The sequence below is a fragment of the Suricata suricatta genome, chromosome 8, assembly GCF_006229205.1.
Source record: "Suricata suricatta isolate VVHF042 chromosome 8, meerkat_22Aug2017_6uvM2_HiC, whole genome shotgun sequence".
Taxonomy (NCBI): Eukaryota; Metazoa; Chordata; class Mammalia; order Carnivora; family Herpestidae; genus Suricata; species Suricata suricatta.
Genome location: NC_043707.1, coordinates 47,245,605 through 47,263,680, shown reverse-complemented (window position 1 = coordinate 47,263,680; position 18,076 = coordinate 47,245,605). Strand labels below are relative to the sequence as shown.

Below are 18,076 nucleotides of genomic sequence, written 5' to 3'. Positions count from 1 at the left end.
CAGGCACCCCTAAAGTCTCTGTTTTAAAGTCTAGTGTGTCTAAGTTTTGCTACCCATATCCATTTGTGTGATATTCATTTGTGTGATAAAAGTTCGTCTCACTTTCAATCCAAAGGTGTCTTAGTTCCAAAATGAGGGTCTTGTAGCAGTATATAGATGGTTCTTGTTCTTTTTATTCATTTTGATACCCTATGTCTTTTGATTGGAGCATTTAGTCCATTTATATTCAGAGTAATTATTGATATATATTTATTGACATTTATTATTGTTACTTTTGGAGATTTTCTGTGATCTCTTTCTTGTTTTTGTTGTTTTGGTCTCTTCTTTATACTCAGAGATCCTCTTTGATATTTCTTACATGGCTAAAACTTCTTTAATTTTTTGGGGGGAAACTCTTTATTTTTTAATTATTTTTTTAAACTTTTTAAATTTTATTTTTTAAATTTTATTTATTTTTAAATTTTATTTCATTTTATTTATTTTTAGTTTTTAAAGTTTATTTTATTTATCCTATTTTATTATCTTATTTATTATTTTTGTCTGGAAAACTCTCTCCTATTCTGAATGATAGCTTTGCTGGATAGAGTATTCTTGGTTGCAGATTTTTCCCATTCAACACTTTGAATATATCATGTCACTCCCTTTTGACATGCCACAGCTACTAGCCTTATATAGGTCTTCCCTTGTAAGTTAAGTTCTTCTTTTGTCTTGATGGCTTAAGATTTTTTTTTTTTAGTTATCATTATGTTTTGCAAATTTAATTCCAGTGTGCCTTGTGTTGGCCTGCTTTTGTTGATTTTGATGGGAGTTGTCTGTTACTTCCTCAGATAAATTTTCTGCCCCCTTTTCTCTCTCTTCTTCTGGGACTCTTGTAATATGAATGTTATTATGTTTGATGGAATCATGGAGATCCTGAAGTCTATTCTTGGGTTGTATCATTCTTCTTGCTCTCTTCAGTTCAACTTCACTATTTTCCATTATTTTGTCTACTGTGTCACTAATTTGTTACTCTGCTTCTTCAGCCTGCTGTTCATTGCATCAGGCCTGTTTCCAATCCGTTTATTGCATTCTTGTCTCTGAGTGATTCTTTAACTATTTTATCTCTGTGGTAAGGGTCTCCCTTATTAAGCTTTCCATTCTTTTCTCAACCCCAGCAAGTATCCTTATGATTGTTGCTTTAAATTTGCCATCAGGCATGTTACTTATATCTGTTTTGCTTAGATCTCTGGCCATGGCCTTATCTTGTTCTTTCATTTGGGATAAAATTTTCTGATTGCCATTTGTTTAAGTCTCTATGAGTTAGAAAAGCCAGTAATGTCTCCAGCTCCTGAAAGTAATGGCTTGATGAAGAAGAGGTCATGTAGTGTTCGGGCCTGGTGCTTCAAGGAGTATCTCTGGCATATGCTGTGAGCACTCTGCTCCTGTGTTATGGCTGTTGTATCCTTTAGGCCAGTCATCTGCAGAGGCTCTTCTTGCCTGTTATGGGCAGTGTTTGGTCCCTGGGCCAGGTGTGCTCTGCTCTGCTTTTGAAATGAAACCTTATACCACTTCTACCAGAACTCTCTAGTTGGAGATGTGGTGTGGACAGGGGCTTGGGTTGGTCTTCTGGAGGAGGGGCCCGCACCCCTGCTGGGACTGAGGCAGGCTTGTCTGAGAAGAGCAGTCCCACTAGAGCATTGGGGTGTGTGGGGCTTGGAATAAGCAAGTTAGGCAGCCAGTGTCCTCTGTGTTTATGCAGAGGGGCTGGGAAGAGAAAGGGCAACAGCCAGTTCCTTTGTTCCCAGAGAGGGGGCTCAGTGAATGCTGCCTAGTAGGGATGTGCTCTGAGAAGAGTGAATAATCTCTCTGTACCCTAGGCATTCCTCAGATCACTGTTTCCCTGTTTTTTTACCTCTGGGTTATTTGCCTGCCTTTCCCATAGGATGAGGGCAGTGCCCTCTGGGCTCTATCCTAGCCAAGCTTTGACCTCTATGTGGAACTTGAGAAACTTAACAGAAGACCATGGGGAAAGGGAAGGGGAAAAATAATTTCAAACAGAGAGGGAGGCAAACCATAAGAGACTCTTAAATACAGAGAACAAACTGAGGGTTGATGGGAGGTGGGGGAGAGGGGAAAATGGGTGATGGGTATTGAGGAGGGCACTTTTTGGGATGAGCACTAGGTGTTGTATGCAGTGAATCACAGGAATCTACCCCCAAAACCAAGAGCACCCTGTATACACTTATACATACAGTATGTTAGTTAACTTGACAATAAATTGTGTAAATAAATAAATAAATCTATCTACTTAATCTAGCTATCAGTCTCTTTAGGCTTTAAGCTTGCTGGTTGCAAGAACTCATGAAATTCTTGGGGAAATGTTCTCCTTTGTGTTCATTTCCCTCTCTCATCCTTTTCTGTGACCATGGCTCCCTCTCCTTCACAACTCCTGTGATCTGATACATTTTCCCTCTAAACCACATCTCCACACTTTCTATCTTCTTCAGTGAGGTCTTTTCTCTCCTTTTTAGTTGTGGAGTTTGTTCTGCCACTCTTGAGGTCAGTCTGGAATATTTGGGATGATCTGATAGTTTTTTCATTGTGTTTGAGGGATGAGATGAGCCTAGAGTCCTCCTACTACACCACCAATCTTCCTCTTTCCTCCATGCTAGCTTCTTTATCCTTTGGAGCCCTCAGCATATTAAACATAGTTTATTTAAATTCCCTATCTGATACTTTCAACACCTCTGCCTTGTATAATTTTAATTTTTGCTTCGTCTCCTCAAACTTTGTTTTTGCTGTTTCATTTGTCTTGTAATTTTTTCTTGATAGTTGGACATGATATATTGGATGAAAGGAAGGGCTTTATTTAAATAGGCCTTGAGTAGTGTGTTGGGGGAGGAGAAGTGTTCTATAGTCGTACAATTAGGTCTCAATCTCTTAGTCTTTGACTCTGAACTGTGAACTTCACAAATGTTTCTCAGTTTTTTTCCCCCTTTCTCACCCTCCTTTAGTGGGACAGGATGGCTAGAATGGCTTGGAATGAGTATTCTCTTCTCTCAGATGGAAGGCTGGACATTCCTAGAGTTTATTTCCCTTCTCCCAGGTCAGTTAGACTCTGATAAAACCCCAGTAGTTTAGGGTCTTATAGAATAGTTTCTCCTGAGGGCAGATCATAAGAACTAGTTGAGCTCCTGGTGATAAAACTCACAAAAGGGGGGATGCCTGTTAGAACTGGGTCCCTGTGGTTATTTTAACTCTTAGACTTGTCCATTCTTGAGCCTCCAGAAATTTATCTATTAGAGTTCTGGTTTTTCTACCATAGCACTGGTTCCCACAAAGGTGTCAGCTTACACGTTTTTTTCTCAGGTAAGTTGTGATTTTTCTGTTTTCTCCCATCAGTATCTCTAGTTCTGAGGGCAGTGTTTGCCCTGTGATTTTGTGGATCTAAGAAGAGTTGATTTTTCAGTTTGTCTAGCTTTTTACTTGTCCTGAAGATGAATGGTACTTCCTAGCTCTTTAAATGTGGCACTGAAAACTGGAAGTCTGATTAAGTCGTCCCATATTACCAGGTCATGAGGGAAGTTGTCACGTACGTGTATAGCCAGGTTGCCTTGAGGATTTCTTTCCTTAGGAAGGGGGCCCTACCGCAGATGGAGGAAGATCCCCAGTTTCTGTATATTATCAATCTCTATTGCCACTACTGGGAGTGGGGTACTCACTATTGAGGATGAAGGATAAAGTTCTTTATTTGACCTTGTCTGACAGTTCTTTGATGGTGGGGGTGTTTTAGTGCCTCACCACAGCCTTATTAGGTTGGAAACCTCAGCTCACCATGTGGCCTTTGATAGCATGGGTAGGGTAGAGGTCATAGTTTTTCCTGTCCTGTTTGTCTGGTATAGACTCTTGCTAGGTGTCCATTTCTTATCTTTTTGCTAAAGAGAGCAGACTTTTCAGAGATTTTTCCATGTGGGGCCATTGGTGTTTTCTAGACTGCTTCAGTTTTAGGATTGGGATATGTGAGGCAAATAAATACAGAACAAAACAAAATCCCAAAGCAAACAAACAAACAAACAAACAAACAAACAAAACAATACCCACTTTGCCCCCCAGGGTCTTACCACTAAGTTGTTTCTTAGATCCAGAGGTCTCTAGCCAGTCTGCTTTCTTCTTTTTCACCTTTCAAAGTCTCTTACATTTGTTTTACATACAAAGTCAAGGGGCTTTGGTTGTGTTTGGAAGGAATAGGGAAAAGTGTATCTATCCCATCTTTCTGGAAGTGGAAGTCCTAGTTGCATTATTTTTTATTCTACTTTGTTTCCTTGACTACTTTGCAATCTGTTTCCATTTTTTATTTGGTGGTTACTGAAGAGATGACAACATGGATTGTCTTTCAAAGTAAAGTTAATACATTTACCTCCTTTCTGAGTTATTCAAAGACTTGAGAACATTAATTCCATTTAGTTTTATCCCTTCTATTTTTGTTGTATGTTTTAATTCTATAATGAGACTTAGTATTGTTTTATATAGACTGTTTATTTGGTTTTACCTATCTGTTTTTCTCTTTCTTTGTTCTTAATTCTTTGCATCTCAGGTCTTTCATTTGGATCATATTCTTTCTGCCTTAAAGAGGAATATTTAGAATATCCTTTAGTGAGCATATGCTTGTGATAATTTGTCTTCCATTTTATTCATCTGAAATTTTGTTTATTCATTCTCATCTGTAAAGGCTATTATTTGCATGATATGTATTTCTAGGTTGCACACTCTCACTTCCAGAAATTTCTCTCAGCACACTGGAGGTATCAACCTGCTTTTTTTGGCTGCTTTTGTTGATTTTTAAGAAGTCATTTGTCAATGTAACTGTTGAACCTTTGAAGATATAAAGTATCTTTTCCCTCTTGTGTGACTTTTTAGATTTTCTCTGCCTTTGGTTGTTAGCTTTTTTGGTTTTATATAAGATAATGGATTTTATTTTACAGCTTAGATCTGAAAACTAGTGTCCTTTATTATTGCCATTCTTTAAATATATTTGCTCTGTTCTCTCTCCTGGAACTTTGAGTAAAAACCATGTTAATCTCATAACTATGTCTTCTGTGACTTTTACTCTGTTTTTCATGCTTTGAGTTTTGGCTTTTGTGTTTTATTCTAGATGATTTTTGACCTATTTTGTTCACTAATTCTTTCATTTGTTTCTCATCTGCTATCAACCCTTACATTTTATTTTCAGTAATTAAAGTATTTAAGAATTATTCTCATTTTTCAAATCTGCCATTCAACTTTATGTAGCTTTTTATTCTTAATGTTTTTTCTTTACATTTGCTAAGAATAGTGGTTTTATAGTTTGATTTGATAATTCTTTATCTTAAAGGTTTGTGAGCCTCATTCTGTTTTTTTTTTAATTTTTTTAATGTTTTATTTATTTTTGATACAGAGAGAGACATAGCATGAGAGGGGGAGGGCAGAGAAAGAAGGAGGCACAGAACCGGAAGCTGGCTCCAGGCTCTGAGCTAGCTGTCAGCACAGAGCCTGACGCGGGGCTCGAACCCGTGAACATAAGATCTGACCTGAGCCAAAGTCGGACGCTCAACCGACTGAGCCACCCAGGCGCCCCTGTTTTTTGATTTTTATAGTTTTTAGTAAAGTGCCTTGTTTTCTTATGTGCTCTGTTATCTTTGACTCCATGTGTATTATTTTTCTTGAAAAAATTATTTGGAGAAATAATTTAAGGCCTACCTAGTACATGGAATCCTCCTAGAGGATTCCCATTTATTTTTGCTATGTACTTGATGACTCTGATACAATCTTAAATCAGTTTCAAGGCTTCGGGTTCCTTGGACCAATTCAGCTCATGGGAACCTGGGCTGCAAATCTGCTTGAGGATTAGTTTACTTCTGCTTCCTTTACATAAACGGTATCTCAGCCTATTGTACAGAGGTTTAGTTCTTGGATTCCTTTTCTTTTTTAATGTTTATTTTTGAGAGAGGAGCAAGGACAAGGCTGGGGAGGGGTAGAGAGAGGGAGACATAGAATCTGAAGCAGGCTCCAAGCTCTGAGCTATCAGCACAGAGCCTGACATGGGACTCAAACCCATGAAACGTGAGAGCATGACCTGAGCAGAAATGGGACGCTCAATTGACTAAGCCACCCAGAGGCCCCAGTTCTTGAATTCTTTGTCTTATACAGTCTTTTTGGGCTTTCATGTTTCTTTTCCTGACCTCATTTTTTCATCACCTCATTTCAAATCAAAAGTCTAGCCTTGCCAGGATCTGCAAATGCCTTAGGGGCAAAAGAGGATTCTGTTCTTATCTTCTCCAAGTTTCTGTTTTCCCTTTCCCTGTGTACTAGTAGTTTCTTACTATTTTTTCAGGAGCTTAATTATTTTAATATTCTTAATATTTGAGCCTGGGTTTTTATTCCTTTTTAGAGGAATGTTTGAATGACGTACCTTACTTATTACCCCAATGGAATTTTCAGTTTCAGTTTTATAAATGTCATTTTTAGAAGTTTTATTTAGTTTATGGACATCTTCCTCTTTTGGTTTTTAAAGAGTGTTATAATACTTATTTTTTTAATCCACAGCCAGTAATTCTAACCTCTGAAATCTTTACAGATCCAAGTATGCTGACTCTGTTCCTGGTGCTTTGTTTTCTCTTGTGATTTTGAGGTCCTGTAACTTCATCTATGGAAGTTCTTTAAAACTTGGATTGGAAGTAAATTTTTACAGAGAAAATTTGCATTAGCAATTCTGGAATCTTGGGTGAACTTAAGGACATTTCAAATTAAGTTTTGGCTTGGAGCTTTTTAGAACATTCAAGCAGCATACATTCTGTTCTCATACATGCCTAAGTACTAGTTTGTGATTACTTCTCAGAGGAGACATTTATTACCAGACTATAATAAATAGTACCATAGTAGACACTATAATCTTTGGTAATTATTTTCCTCTCTCCAGATCGATTTTTCCCATTTTGTTTTCAGAGGTGGACCACTAACCTTTTCATTTCTACACAGATTTTCAGAGTAGAACTTTTAAAAAATAGAAATCTGAACCATCATTCTGTTTAACATCCTTCATCATTTTTCATGGTCTTTATGACTTATGAACTACCTCTGAGCAAGTCCTATAAATCGTGTTATGCTCTTGTCCTTGTTATTTTTCTAATCATAATTGCTATGATTCTTCACTCATACTTTGTTTCATGCTATTGAAATACATTTCAGTAGCATCCTGTCATCATAGATGTGTCATCTTGTCTCTTTTCATTTTTGTCTTTGTATTTATAAATGCTCTTTCACCTGTATGTGATATTTCTTTCTCTCCCAGCTCCCATTACTCTTATTAATTCTTACTGGCTTTCAAATGTTTGAGCTGAGCTGTCACTTTCTGGAATCCTTCCTTAAACTTTCCCTCTTTATGTCCATCTCCTCTTACCTCTAACTTTTATTGATTATCTTTGGCTTAGGTGGCTCCTCTCCATATATTTCCAGAATTTCTGAGTGGGTGCCCATCAGCAGTTATCACTGATTATTTTTGTCTGCTTGCCCAATTGCATCGTAAATACCATGATTTTTTAATGTCCAGTTTCTTTCTAGTTTACACCATCATTATCATAACAATCTTTAACACTTATTGACTATATGCTAGACATTGTGGTTAAACATTTTAAATTGCATTATTTTGTTCAGTCCTTCAAGATGTGAATAACTATCATTATTCTCTTTCTCCAGTTGAGAAAAGTAGAGACAGACTACTTATTATCATGCTCAAGTTTAGGTAGCTAGTAAGAGGACATTGAATAGTTTGAACCGGGAAGAGCATGAACTCCTTTTTTCACCCTACTGTTTGTAGGTTTAAAAGTGAATGCACACATATAAAGTACATAGACTAGCACCTAACACTTAGTATTTAAAAAACATTAGCTATAGGCTACAGAGTCAAAAGTTTTTTTTTTTTTCCATAATATTTCAACATGTAGATGTGATATTTTAGAAAACTCTAAAAATCAAGATGGGGAATGATAAAAATAAAGTATTGAATAACTTCACCATTAGGAGAGAAGTTACTTGTAATATTTTTGTATTGTTTTCTTTTACATGCATTATTTCTGTAAATACCTTCTAAACTTACCCTTTTCATTCTATGAGTTTTTATGAATATGTGTCCAAATTTGGAAACAAAGTCCATTATCATATAAAGTGGTTACAGGGTATGCTATTTTGTGTATGCACCATCATAATTTAATCTATCTCCTATTGACTGTTTAGACTGTTTCCATTGTTCAGCTATTATTAAAATGTAGCATCAAACATCCTCATATATTTACTGTTGAGTGCTTGGGAGTTAATAGTCTTGAAAAGTCCGTAAAAGTAGATGATGAATATCAGTGCATTTATATTTGCATAATTATCCTTATTTTAGAGTATCTCATGGAGGAAAAAAAGTAGTTGTAACAAATAATTTGGGGTTTTTTTGGTATGCATTTTTTATTAAGTACTACCAGTCCATCACTTTTTTTTTTTTTTTTTTTAGAATTACAGAATGAAGACTTAAAAGAATCAAAAAAACAGCAGGAACATTTGACATCAGAACTAGAAGATACTAAAATGTCTTTGCAAAGAAGTGTGGTATGACTTAAAAACTGATTTGTGTGTGAGAAGCCTCACACTACGAATCAATAAATACTTATCAAATGCTAATACTGTGTACAATGACCCAGAACTTCAAATAGAGAAGATAAAATCCCAGTCTACAAAAATGCTTATAGTTTAATTAGAAACATTGGATAAAAACACATCAAAAGTATAAAATACAAGACTCTAAGTATCAACAGAGTGATTCAGGCAAAAATTGCTACAATAGTTATAAAAATCGAAAGAACCCTATGGGCTAAGAAGACTCCATTGGGAGGTTGGGACTAGAGGTTGGCTTTGGGAGAATGGGGAATGGAAGTAGGAATACTGAATGAGCATTGGCCAGGGTGGGGTAATGGAGGAGGGTGATAGGATCAGGAGGGAGGAGAGGCGGCAAAGGCAGAGGAGTTCTGTTTTTTTTTTTTTTTTTTTAAGGCCTTTGGATTATAGCTTTTGTTTTGTACTTTATTTCATTTAGATTACTCAGAAGGCTTTAGAGGAAGATTTACAGGTAGCAACAAAAAAAATATACCAGCTCACTGGAGAAAAAGAAATGCAAATGGAAGAATTTAATAAAGCTAAAGCTGCTCATTCATTTGTGGTTACTGAACTTAAAACTTCTGTCTGCAGCTTGAAAGAATTGTTGATAAAAGAACAGCAAAGGTAAAGCTATTTTAAATTTAGCCTGATTAAAACAATTTATTTCTAGTATTCATTGCATTTTCATTCATTGTCAACTGGCTTCTAATTGCTATAATATCTGTAACCAAGTCTCTTAATTTATAAAATGGGGAATACATTTTAAAAGTTTGTAATAGGTAGGCAGGTATCCTGGGAAGAAAAGGTAGCAGGTATTCTTTAGGATAGTTCCCATGCATACTTTGCCACAAACTGTTTTAGAGAAACTCATAAGTGCTGATGCAGTGTTAGGACATATTTAATTAAACTGTGGATTGTTATTAGCTTCATAGAAATAACTTTCCAGGTTGTGGGTTTGTTTTACTGGGGTCTGTACCCTTTCTGATGTATAAAATTAGTTACTAGCCTGGTATAGAGTAGGTACTCAAACACTTTTATTAAACTAATGAATTAATGAATATGATTATATGTAAAATATTCATTTGAATTTCATCCAAATAACAGTTTGTCTAAAACTTTAATTAAAAACTTACTCTGTTTTCACTAAAGCTGTGTTATGAGACCTAAGTAATTATTTTTGTCTCATTAGCACTAGGGTTTATTAAGTCTAGTAGGATGAAAGAGAGGAACACACTTTTCTGTGAATTCATGATCTGGATCTAGTAGTATTTCTTCTCTACTGCTTATGTATGGTGGTGGAAGAAAAGCTAGTTTTTCTACTTCAGGTCATCTTGTTCGTTTTTTAGGTGACTTTGAAATTTTGAAATTGTAAGTGACCTTAAATATGATCTGTTCCAATTACCTCAGTTAAAACTTAAAAAAAAATTATTTATTTTTGAGAGAGAAAGAGACAGAGCATGAGTGAGCTTGGGGAGGGGAGAGAGGAGGGAGACACAGAATCTGAAGCAGGCTCCAGGCTGTCAGCACAGAGCCTGATGCAGGACTCGAACCCATCAGCAGTGAGATATGAGCTGAGCTGAAGCTAGATGCTTAACTGATTGGGCCACCCAGGTGCCCCCAGTTACCTTAGGTTTATAGATGAAGAAGCAGAAAGCTAGAAGAGTTAAGTGAATTGCCCAATTCTCCCATTTATATTGTTTCTAAGGCAGAATTCACTGTAACAGTAGTTCCATATTCAGTCTCTTTTAAAGTTCTAGGATGCCTTGATTTGATTATCATCAGTAGCTAAGACATAAATTGTGACCATAAGCTTTAAGGTTTTATGCAGACATATAACTGTGGATTAATAATAGTGATATCTTATTTTGAAGCGTTATACTATATGGCATGGTAGTACTAAAAAATGTTTAATAATTGGGTGAATCTGTGAAAGATATATTGTTAAATTGTACCAATTTTAGTTACTAGATGAATTCTGATTAAAAAAATGTTTTACATTGTAAACTAATGTTTTACAAGATTTGAAAAGAGTGAAGATCAATTGACAATAGCTACTGTGGAGCTTCAGCAGAAGTCAAGTGAACTTGGTAAGATTTAGAGAATAACGTACATGATAATAGCCTATTATAGAAACATGAATACTATTCCAGATAACAATATAGTTTTTCCTCTGTCATTTACCAATAATTATTATTTTGTAACTCTTAACTTGATTTTTCAAAGACAGAAAATTTAAACCATAAGAATGACTATTCCATTCCATTATGCAATTCGTAGATACAGAGGAGTAGAAGGAACTTAAGAAATGTTTCTAGTTTATTTTTCTTATTTTAGGAGTTAGAGGCCTTAATAAAGGCCTGTTATATTTTAGTTGAATTTTGACATTTTGTTTATTAGTCGTGTTGGATTATGAACTATTTATAGGAAAATTCTATCCCGTTTTGTCATATAGTATTGTTGATTCTCAACAGATTTCATGGGAAAAAAAGCTCAGTAGATATTTGGTACCTTTTAATTAGCTAATCCTAGTTTGACTCCTGTATTTCATATCTACAAATCTTTATATGTACAGAGGTGGAGAATTATAAAGATAAAGAAACATTTTTCTCCCTCCCTCTCTCTCAAGTTGTATAGTTTCTCTGATTCTCTGCCTGGCCAATTTTTCTTTCTTTTCTTTTTCCCATCTTCGTATGGGCTAATTCCTCTTCCACCACCACTCCCCTTTTAAAAATTTTTTTCAGGGTTACTTCAACAAACAAATCAAAACATACCTGGTGGAAGGTCCAAACCACCATTATGAGTAGGGAGATAAAGTAACCAAATGCATTTAACCAAATGCGTGGAGGTTAAAGAACATTCTACTACAGAATGAATGGGTCAACCAGGCCATTAGTATGGAATATGATGGCCAGCATATATCTTGGGAGAGTTGAGATAAAGGAAGTTTCTAAAGGAATTTAATATGTTGAAGTAGACTTACAGGATCCTGGGGGATCAGGATAACGTTAAGCTAAGATTCCCTTTTGCCCCTGGCAGAGGTCACAGACCATCCTTGTCTATATCAAGGACTTGTTAATGGGCTCTAGGCAGTAAGGCAATTTAATTTTTCATTTGTCTTCATTTCCCACATCATCATGGCAGGAACTTAATCCCTTTCCTCTGTTCTTGGTTAGCCAGGATTGTTTGAGGACTATCTCACATATCCCACCTAGGAGGTGGGAGGTGCCCTTAGCCTGTACTTTTGCCCTCAGCTTGCCCCAAGCTCCCTCATCATGTAAACATACATATGTCTTTAAAACATTTATGAGAGTGGGGGTGAGAGAATGTGGAGATATGCTTAGTCAACTATCTTTAATCCTTGAGTTTGAAAAACTTCTTACCTAAAATGAAATGTTGTGGTTAAGTGAGTTTTGCTTGTGACAAGTTTTTCTTTTAGACTCCATCCTGGCATTTCATATTTTTATGGTTTTTCCTTAAAAATTGTGGGCAATTATTACAATTTTTTAATCTTTTATTTTTTATTTAGAAATTTTTTAATTTTTTTTAATTTTTGAGAGAGACAGACTGTGTGTGGGTTGGGGAAGGGCAGAGAGAGAGGGAGACCCAGAAGCCAAAGAGGCTTTTATATCTCCATTTATTTAAAAAAACCTTAATAGTGAGGAAAGACAATGTTTCAGAGACAATAAAATTGTAGATGACAGCTAGACATCATTTGGGAACTTTGTAGGCAGTTAAAAATCCAAGAAAGGATAAAGGAGATTTGGCCTGGAAAAGTTTTATAAATTTATTAGCCTAATACTGAATTGATAGAAGATAGAAATAAAAGCATTGTAGAGTGTTATTATTTAGGGTAGGAAAAAGTGTCATCAGAGAAAACAGGGAATGCAGGTAACACAAGGTCTCGAAAATCAAAGGGAGAAAAGTAGAGAGTAGTTAATAGCATTAAATGCCGGAAAGCTCCATAATAAAGAGGACTGAGAATTGTACCACAGATCATAGTTTTAATAATGTTATAAGAGATGTAATTAATGTAATGTATTGAGATAGGCATTAGTTTTGCATATAACTGTAGATAACAAATTTGTTTGCAAAACAAATTTGACACTAGTGAGAAAAGGCAGAAAGTTCAGCCAGATATTGGTTTGTTTTCAAGTAGATGTTTAGATGGGATGGGGGAAATGAAAGATTCCTTTATGGAGAGTCAGTGTATATTAGTTATGTAAGCAACTGAAGTCTCAGAGGAGGTAGGAAAGTTGAGGTCCAGAGTACAATGGTCAGAATTAGCCTGAGAAAAGTGGATCACTTCTCCTTTTCAGTTTAGAGTGAAGATTAAGAGGCCAGATATTTAGACAGTGATAAATTAAAGATAAAGGAACATGCTGAGTGACCTCATTCCAAATATATTTTATATAGATCCATTGCTTACTTTGGGTAATGAACTTTGGGCTCATTTGGTTGTAGAATTAACTTTATAGAAACATTACTATTAACATTTATCCATTTTTTTTTTTTTTTGCATAGTTTATTTGAACTTCCTCTGTGTTTTATGGTGCTTTCTGTAGTTGCACTAAACCATCTCGGGTTTTCTTCTCTTGCAAATTGTGGTATTCTTACTTCTCTCTCCTTTCCTGTTCTAATCTGGCTTTTCACACCTTTTATTCTTTTGCTTATTTTAGAAGAGATGACTAAGCTTAAAAATAACAAAGAAGTAGAACTTGAAGAATTGAAGAACATCTTGGTAAGTATATAGTTTCTCTTATAGAACAATTATTTTTCAAAATAATATGACTCCACTTAGTCTCACATACTATAGATGTTTTATATTAGTGTTTTCAGCTAAATATAAAAAAAATACGTTTGTATTTCAGTAAAGCCACATTCTTATCTGTGCCAAGTTTTATACCTCTGTCTTGGTGAAAGTGTTTGTTATTTGAACATGTGTTGACAGCACATTTAAGTAAAATCAAGTATGCATGTGATATAGCTGGTTGTAAATTTGATATGACTTTGATACCTTTGAGCCACAAAGCTACAATTTTATTAAAGATATATATGTTATATATTCGGTAGCTATGTTAAGTGTTCAGATAGAACCATATTTTACAAATTTGTTAGGGTAGGATTCAGTATGTTTTAATTGATTATGATGTGTGGACCATGGGTGGCAAACTTTTATTTAAAGAACTGGATAGTAAATATTTTAGGCTTTATAGGCCTCCTTCTCCTCTTCTCTTTTATTCTTAATAACCTTGTAAAAATGAAAATTATTCTTAGGTCAAGGGCCTACAAAAGAGATTGTGGGCTGATTTTGTCTAGAAGACTGTAGTTTGCCAACCCTTGATATATAGTATTTATGATTATGGATATTTGATTGTGGGTTTAACCTGTTGTGTCTGCCTGACTTTGCAACTCCTACTTCCTTCCATCTCTTGGGAAACATTATTTCCCAAATGCTTATCCTTTCTCCACTGAATTGCTTTATCTGAAACTCATGTGAATAATAGTGTTCACATTGCTCTCAGATTTGATAATCCAGACTTATACTTTATGTTTCAGCTTGAATATCTGTTGTTTAAGAAACATCTCTTTAATGTTCTTCTCTAGTTTAGGTCTCTGTATGGCTTGTTCCCATAGCCACCCCGTACTTTTCCTTTATAGCACTTATCACAAATAGAATTTATTTTTGGTAAAATTATTTAAAGCTTTATTTACCCTTTTGATTCCTCCTTACTTAGCACAGTGGGTGGCATATAGGAGGTCTACAGTAAATAAGTAGTGGAATGCATGTATGCATTCCACAAGGGCTAAGGTCTAAGAACCCATGTCTTTTTTTCTTCTAAACCTAGTACATAGTATAGTGACCGACACTTTATGAATATTTGTTGAATGAATAAATACTAAAGCATTATTTTCACTGTAAAGATTCACTCCTATGCAGACAAGAACTGGCTTAGGGTTTTGTTATATTTGGACAACAACAGAACACAATACCTTGGTCCTTAAAATGACAATGTTTTGATTGGTAATATAGCTCTTTACTAAGAGCAATTTAACTAAAACCCTTGATGCTTCAGATTTCCATTTCTGAAATGCTGAAAATAATTGCACAATGGGGTAGTTGTAAGGGATAAAGAAAATAATACATTTGCCCATTTAATAAACATTTGTTGAGTTTCTATTCTTTCTGGGGGTACAGTGGGAACAAATGGATGCATATACTGTTTTCATGGATCTACAGTCATGAAATAATCACATTTAAATATAAGCAGTCATTCAAAGGTAATATTACAGTGGTGACAAAGGCAATAAAGGATTAACATGAGGCCTATAATTAAGGGATTTGAATTAGTTAGGTCAGGAAAGGCTTTTTGAAAAAAATATTGAACTGAAATTCAGATAAGGTAGGGAAGAGCTTATCAGGTAGAGGAAATATGTGCAGTTTCTTTTAATAGGAAGGAGTATGGTGGTGCAACATGGAGTGAAAAGAAGAGAGTGGTACGAAATGAGGCTAGAAAGGTAGTAGGAGCTTGAGCAGTTGATGGCCTTTTAAATCTTTTGGGGGTAATTTTGTATTTATCCCAAGAGGTATGGGAAGCTCTAAAGAATTTCAATAGGGAGAGACTTGGTTTGCATTTTGGCTTACTGAATTGAGAACAGTAGATTAAGATAGAATAGTTAATTAGACAATCACATTAGCCAGAGGAGAGATGATTGTAGTTTAGGCTGGAAAGTGGTGGTGAGAAAAAGTGGATGGTTTTGAGAGATAATTAAGATTTAAATACTTAGTATCTATCTAGGGTGATCTTACCATTTGTTGAAAAGATTCCTTTTTTCCATTGAATTCCTTTTGCACTTTTATAAAAAATCAATTGGCCATATTTGTGTGGATCTCTTTTCTGTACTCTTTCTGTTTTCTTGATCTGTTTGTTATCGATTCACTAATATGTGTTTTGATTACTGTAGCTTTATAGTTTTAGATTTGGGTAGTGTCTTCTAGCTTAATTATTTTTCATAATTGTTTTAGCTCTTCTAGTTCCTTTATCATCTAGATTTTCAGTTTGTCTATTATCTAAGGAAATCCTACCAGAATTATGATGGTAATTGTTATTGTAATTCTAATTGTGATTATGATTGTACTTGTGTGAAATCAAGTTAGGTTGAATTGCTGTTGTTACTTATGTTGGGTCTTCTAGTATATGAACAATGGTATCAGTCCATTTGTATAGATCTTTAATTAGCGTTTTTTAGTTTTCAATGTACAGTTCTGTCTCTGTACATGTTATATTTATACCTAAATATTTCCTTTCTTGAAGGTGTTTTAAGTAGTATTTAAAAGTACTTTTCAAAAAAAAAGTATTTTTTCCAGTTGTACATTGCTAGTAGATGGGGTATAATTGCTCTATGCATTGACTTTGTATCCTACAGTCTTGCCAAAATCATTTATTTATTTTTTACTATTTTTTAATGTTTGTTTGTTTTGAGAGAGAGAGAGAGAGAGAGAGAGAGAGAGAGAGAGAGAACACAAAGAGGGCGAGAGATTGAATCCCAAGCAGGCTTCATGCTATCAGGGCTGACCCGGATGTGGGGCTCAGTCTCATGGCTGGTGAGATCGTGACCTGAGCAGAAACCAAGACTCAGATGCTTTAATCTACTGAGCCATGCAGGTGCCCCTTTCCAAAATGACTTATTAGTTCTAGGAGTTTTTTGCACATTCCTTGTAATTTTCTATGTAGATAGTCATTTGGTCTCCAAATAAGGACAGTTGTAGTTCTTTGTTTCTTCTCTAACTGCACTGGCTCAGACTTCCAGTACAATGGTGTTGAAAAGGAGTGGTGACCATTTACATCTTTGATGTGATCAAAAGGGAAAAATATTCAACGTTTCACCGTTAAGTATGATGTTAAATTACAGGTTTTTTTGTGGACATGCCCTTCTGTTCCTAGCTTAGGTTTTTTTTCTTATTAATCTATGTTGAATGTTGTCAAGTGCTTTTTCTGTGTTTACCGATATCATATTGTTTTCTTATTTAGAATATCAATATTCTAATCAACGTAGTACATTGATTTTCAAATATTGAACCAGTCTTGCATTTCTGGGATAAATCCCAGTTGGTAAGGTATATTCTTCTTTTTCTAAATTGTTGAATTTGTTAATATTTTGTTGAGGAGTTTTGGTTTTGTGTTCATGGGAAGTCTATAGTTTTCTTCAATGGTCTTTATCTGATCTGGTTTTGGAATCAAGCTAATACTGGCCTCATAAAATGAGTTGGGAAGCATTTCTTTCATTTCTGTTTTCTGGAAGAGTTTGTATACAATTAATGTTATTTCTTCCTTAAAAATTTGGTAGAAAAAAAGCAGCAGCTCCCCCTAGCAGATAGGCGTGGCGAGGGTGTGGAGAGATGGGCACTCTCCTACACTGTTGGTGGGAATGTAAACTGGTACAGCCGCTCTGGAAAACAATGTGGAGGTTCCTTAGAAAACTATCCATAGAACTCCCCTATGACCCAGCAATAGCATTGTTAGGGATTTACCCAAGGGATACAGAAGTGCTAATGCATAGGGGCACATGTACCCCAGGGTTCACATTAGCACTGTCAACAATAGCCAAAACATGGAAAGAGCCTAAATGTCCACCAGCTGATGAATGGATCAAGATGTGGTATATATATATATATATACAATGGCGTATTACATGGCAATGAGAAAGAATGAAATCTGGCCGTTTGTAGGAAAGTGGATGGGCCTCAAGGGTGTCATGCTAAGCGAAATAAGTCAGGCAGAGAAGGACAGATACCATATGTTTGCACTCATAGGTCTAACAGGAGAACAGGAGAAATCTAATGGAGGACCATGAGGAGGGGAAGGGGGAAAGAGAGCTGGGGAGAGAGACGGACACAAAACCTGAGAGACTATTGAATACTGAAAATGAACCAAGGGTTGAAGGGGGAGGGGGAGGGGAAAAATGTGGTAATGGAGGAGGGCACTTGTGGGGAAGAGCACTGGGGGTTGTATGGAAACCAATTTGACAATAAACTTAAAAAAATAAAATAAAAACAAGGTTCTACATATAAGTGAAAAAAAAATTTGGTAGAATTCTCTTGTGAAATCATCTGGACTTAAAGACTCTTTTTTGGTAAGGCTTTAAACTATGAATCAAATGTTTTTCATTATTATCGAACTGTTAAGGTGACCTATTTTATCTTAGGTGATTTGGTTTTTAAGGAATTAGTCCATTTCATTGAAGTTGTGAACTTTGTGTGCATAGAGTTGTTTTTAGCATTGTTATTTTTTAAAATATCTGTGGAGTCTGTAGTGTATACTCTTTGATTACTAATATTGGTGATTGGTATCTTGTCTCTTTTTTGTCAGTCTTGATAGGGGTTTATTAATTTTACTGATCTTTTCAAATAACCACCTTTATGTTT

General features: G+C 35.4%; 1 protein-coding gene across 1 annotated transcript in view; it reads left to right on the top strand.

The window, feature by feature from the left end:
• The window catches only part of SYCP1 (synaptonemal complex protein 1), a 118,625-nt gene that overhangs the window by 40,851 nt on the left and 59,698 nt on the right, over positions 1 to 18,076 (top strand). The window contains exons 13-16 of the mRNA XM_029948062.1: positions 8,513 to 8,607; positions 9,092 to 9,276; positions 10,672 to 10,739; positions 13,329 to 13,390. Coding sequence (XP_029803922.1) covers positions 8,513 to 8,607; positions 9,092 to 9,276; positions 10,672 to 10,739; positions 13,329 to 13,390 — 410 coding nt within the window. The remainder of the gene's footprint in view (positions 1 to 8,512; positions 8,608 to 9,091; positions 9,277 to 10,671; positions 10,740 to 13,328; positions 13,391 to 18,076) is intronic.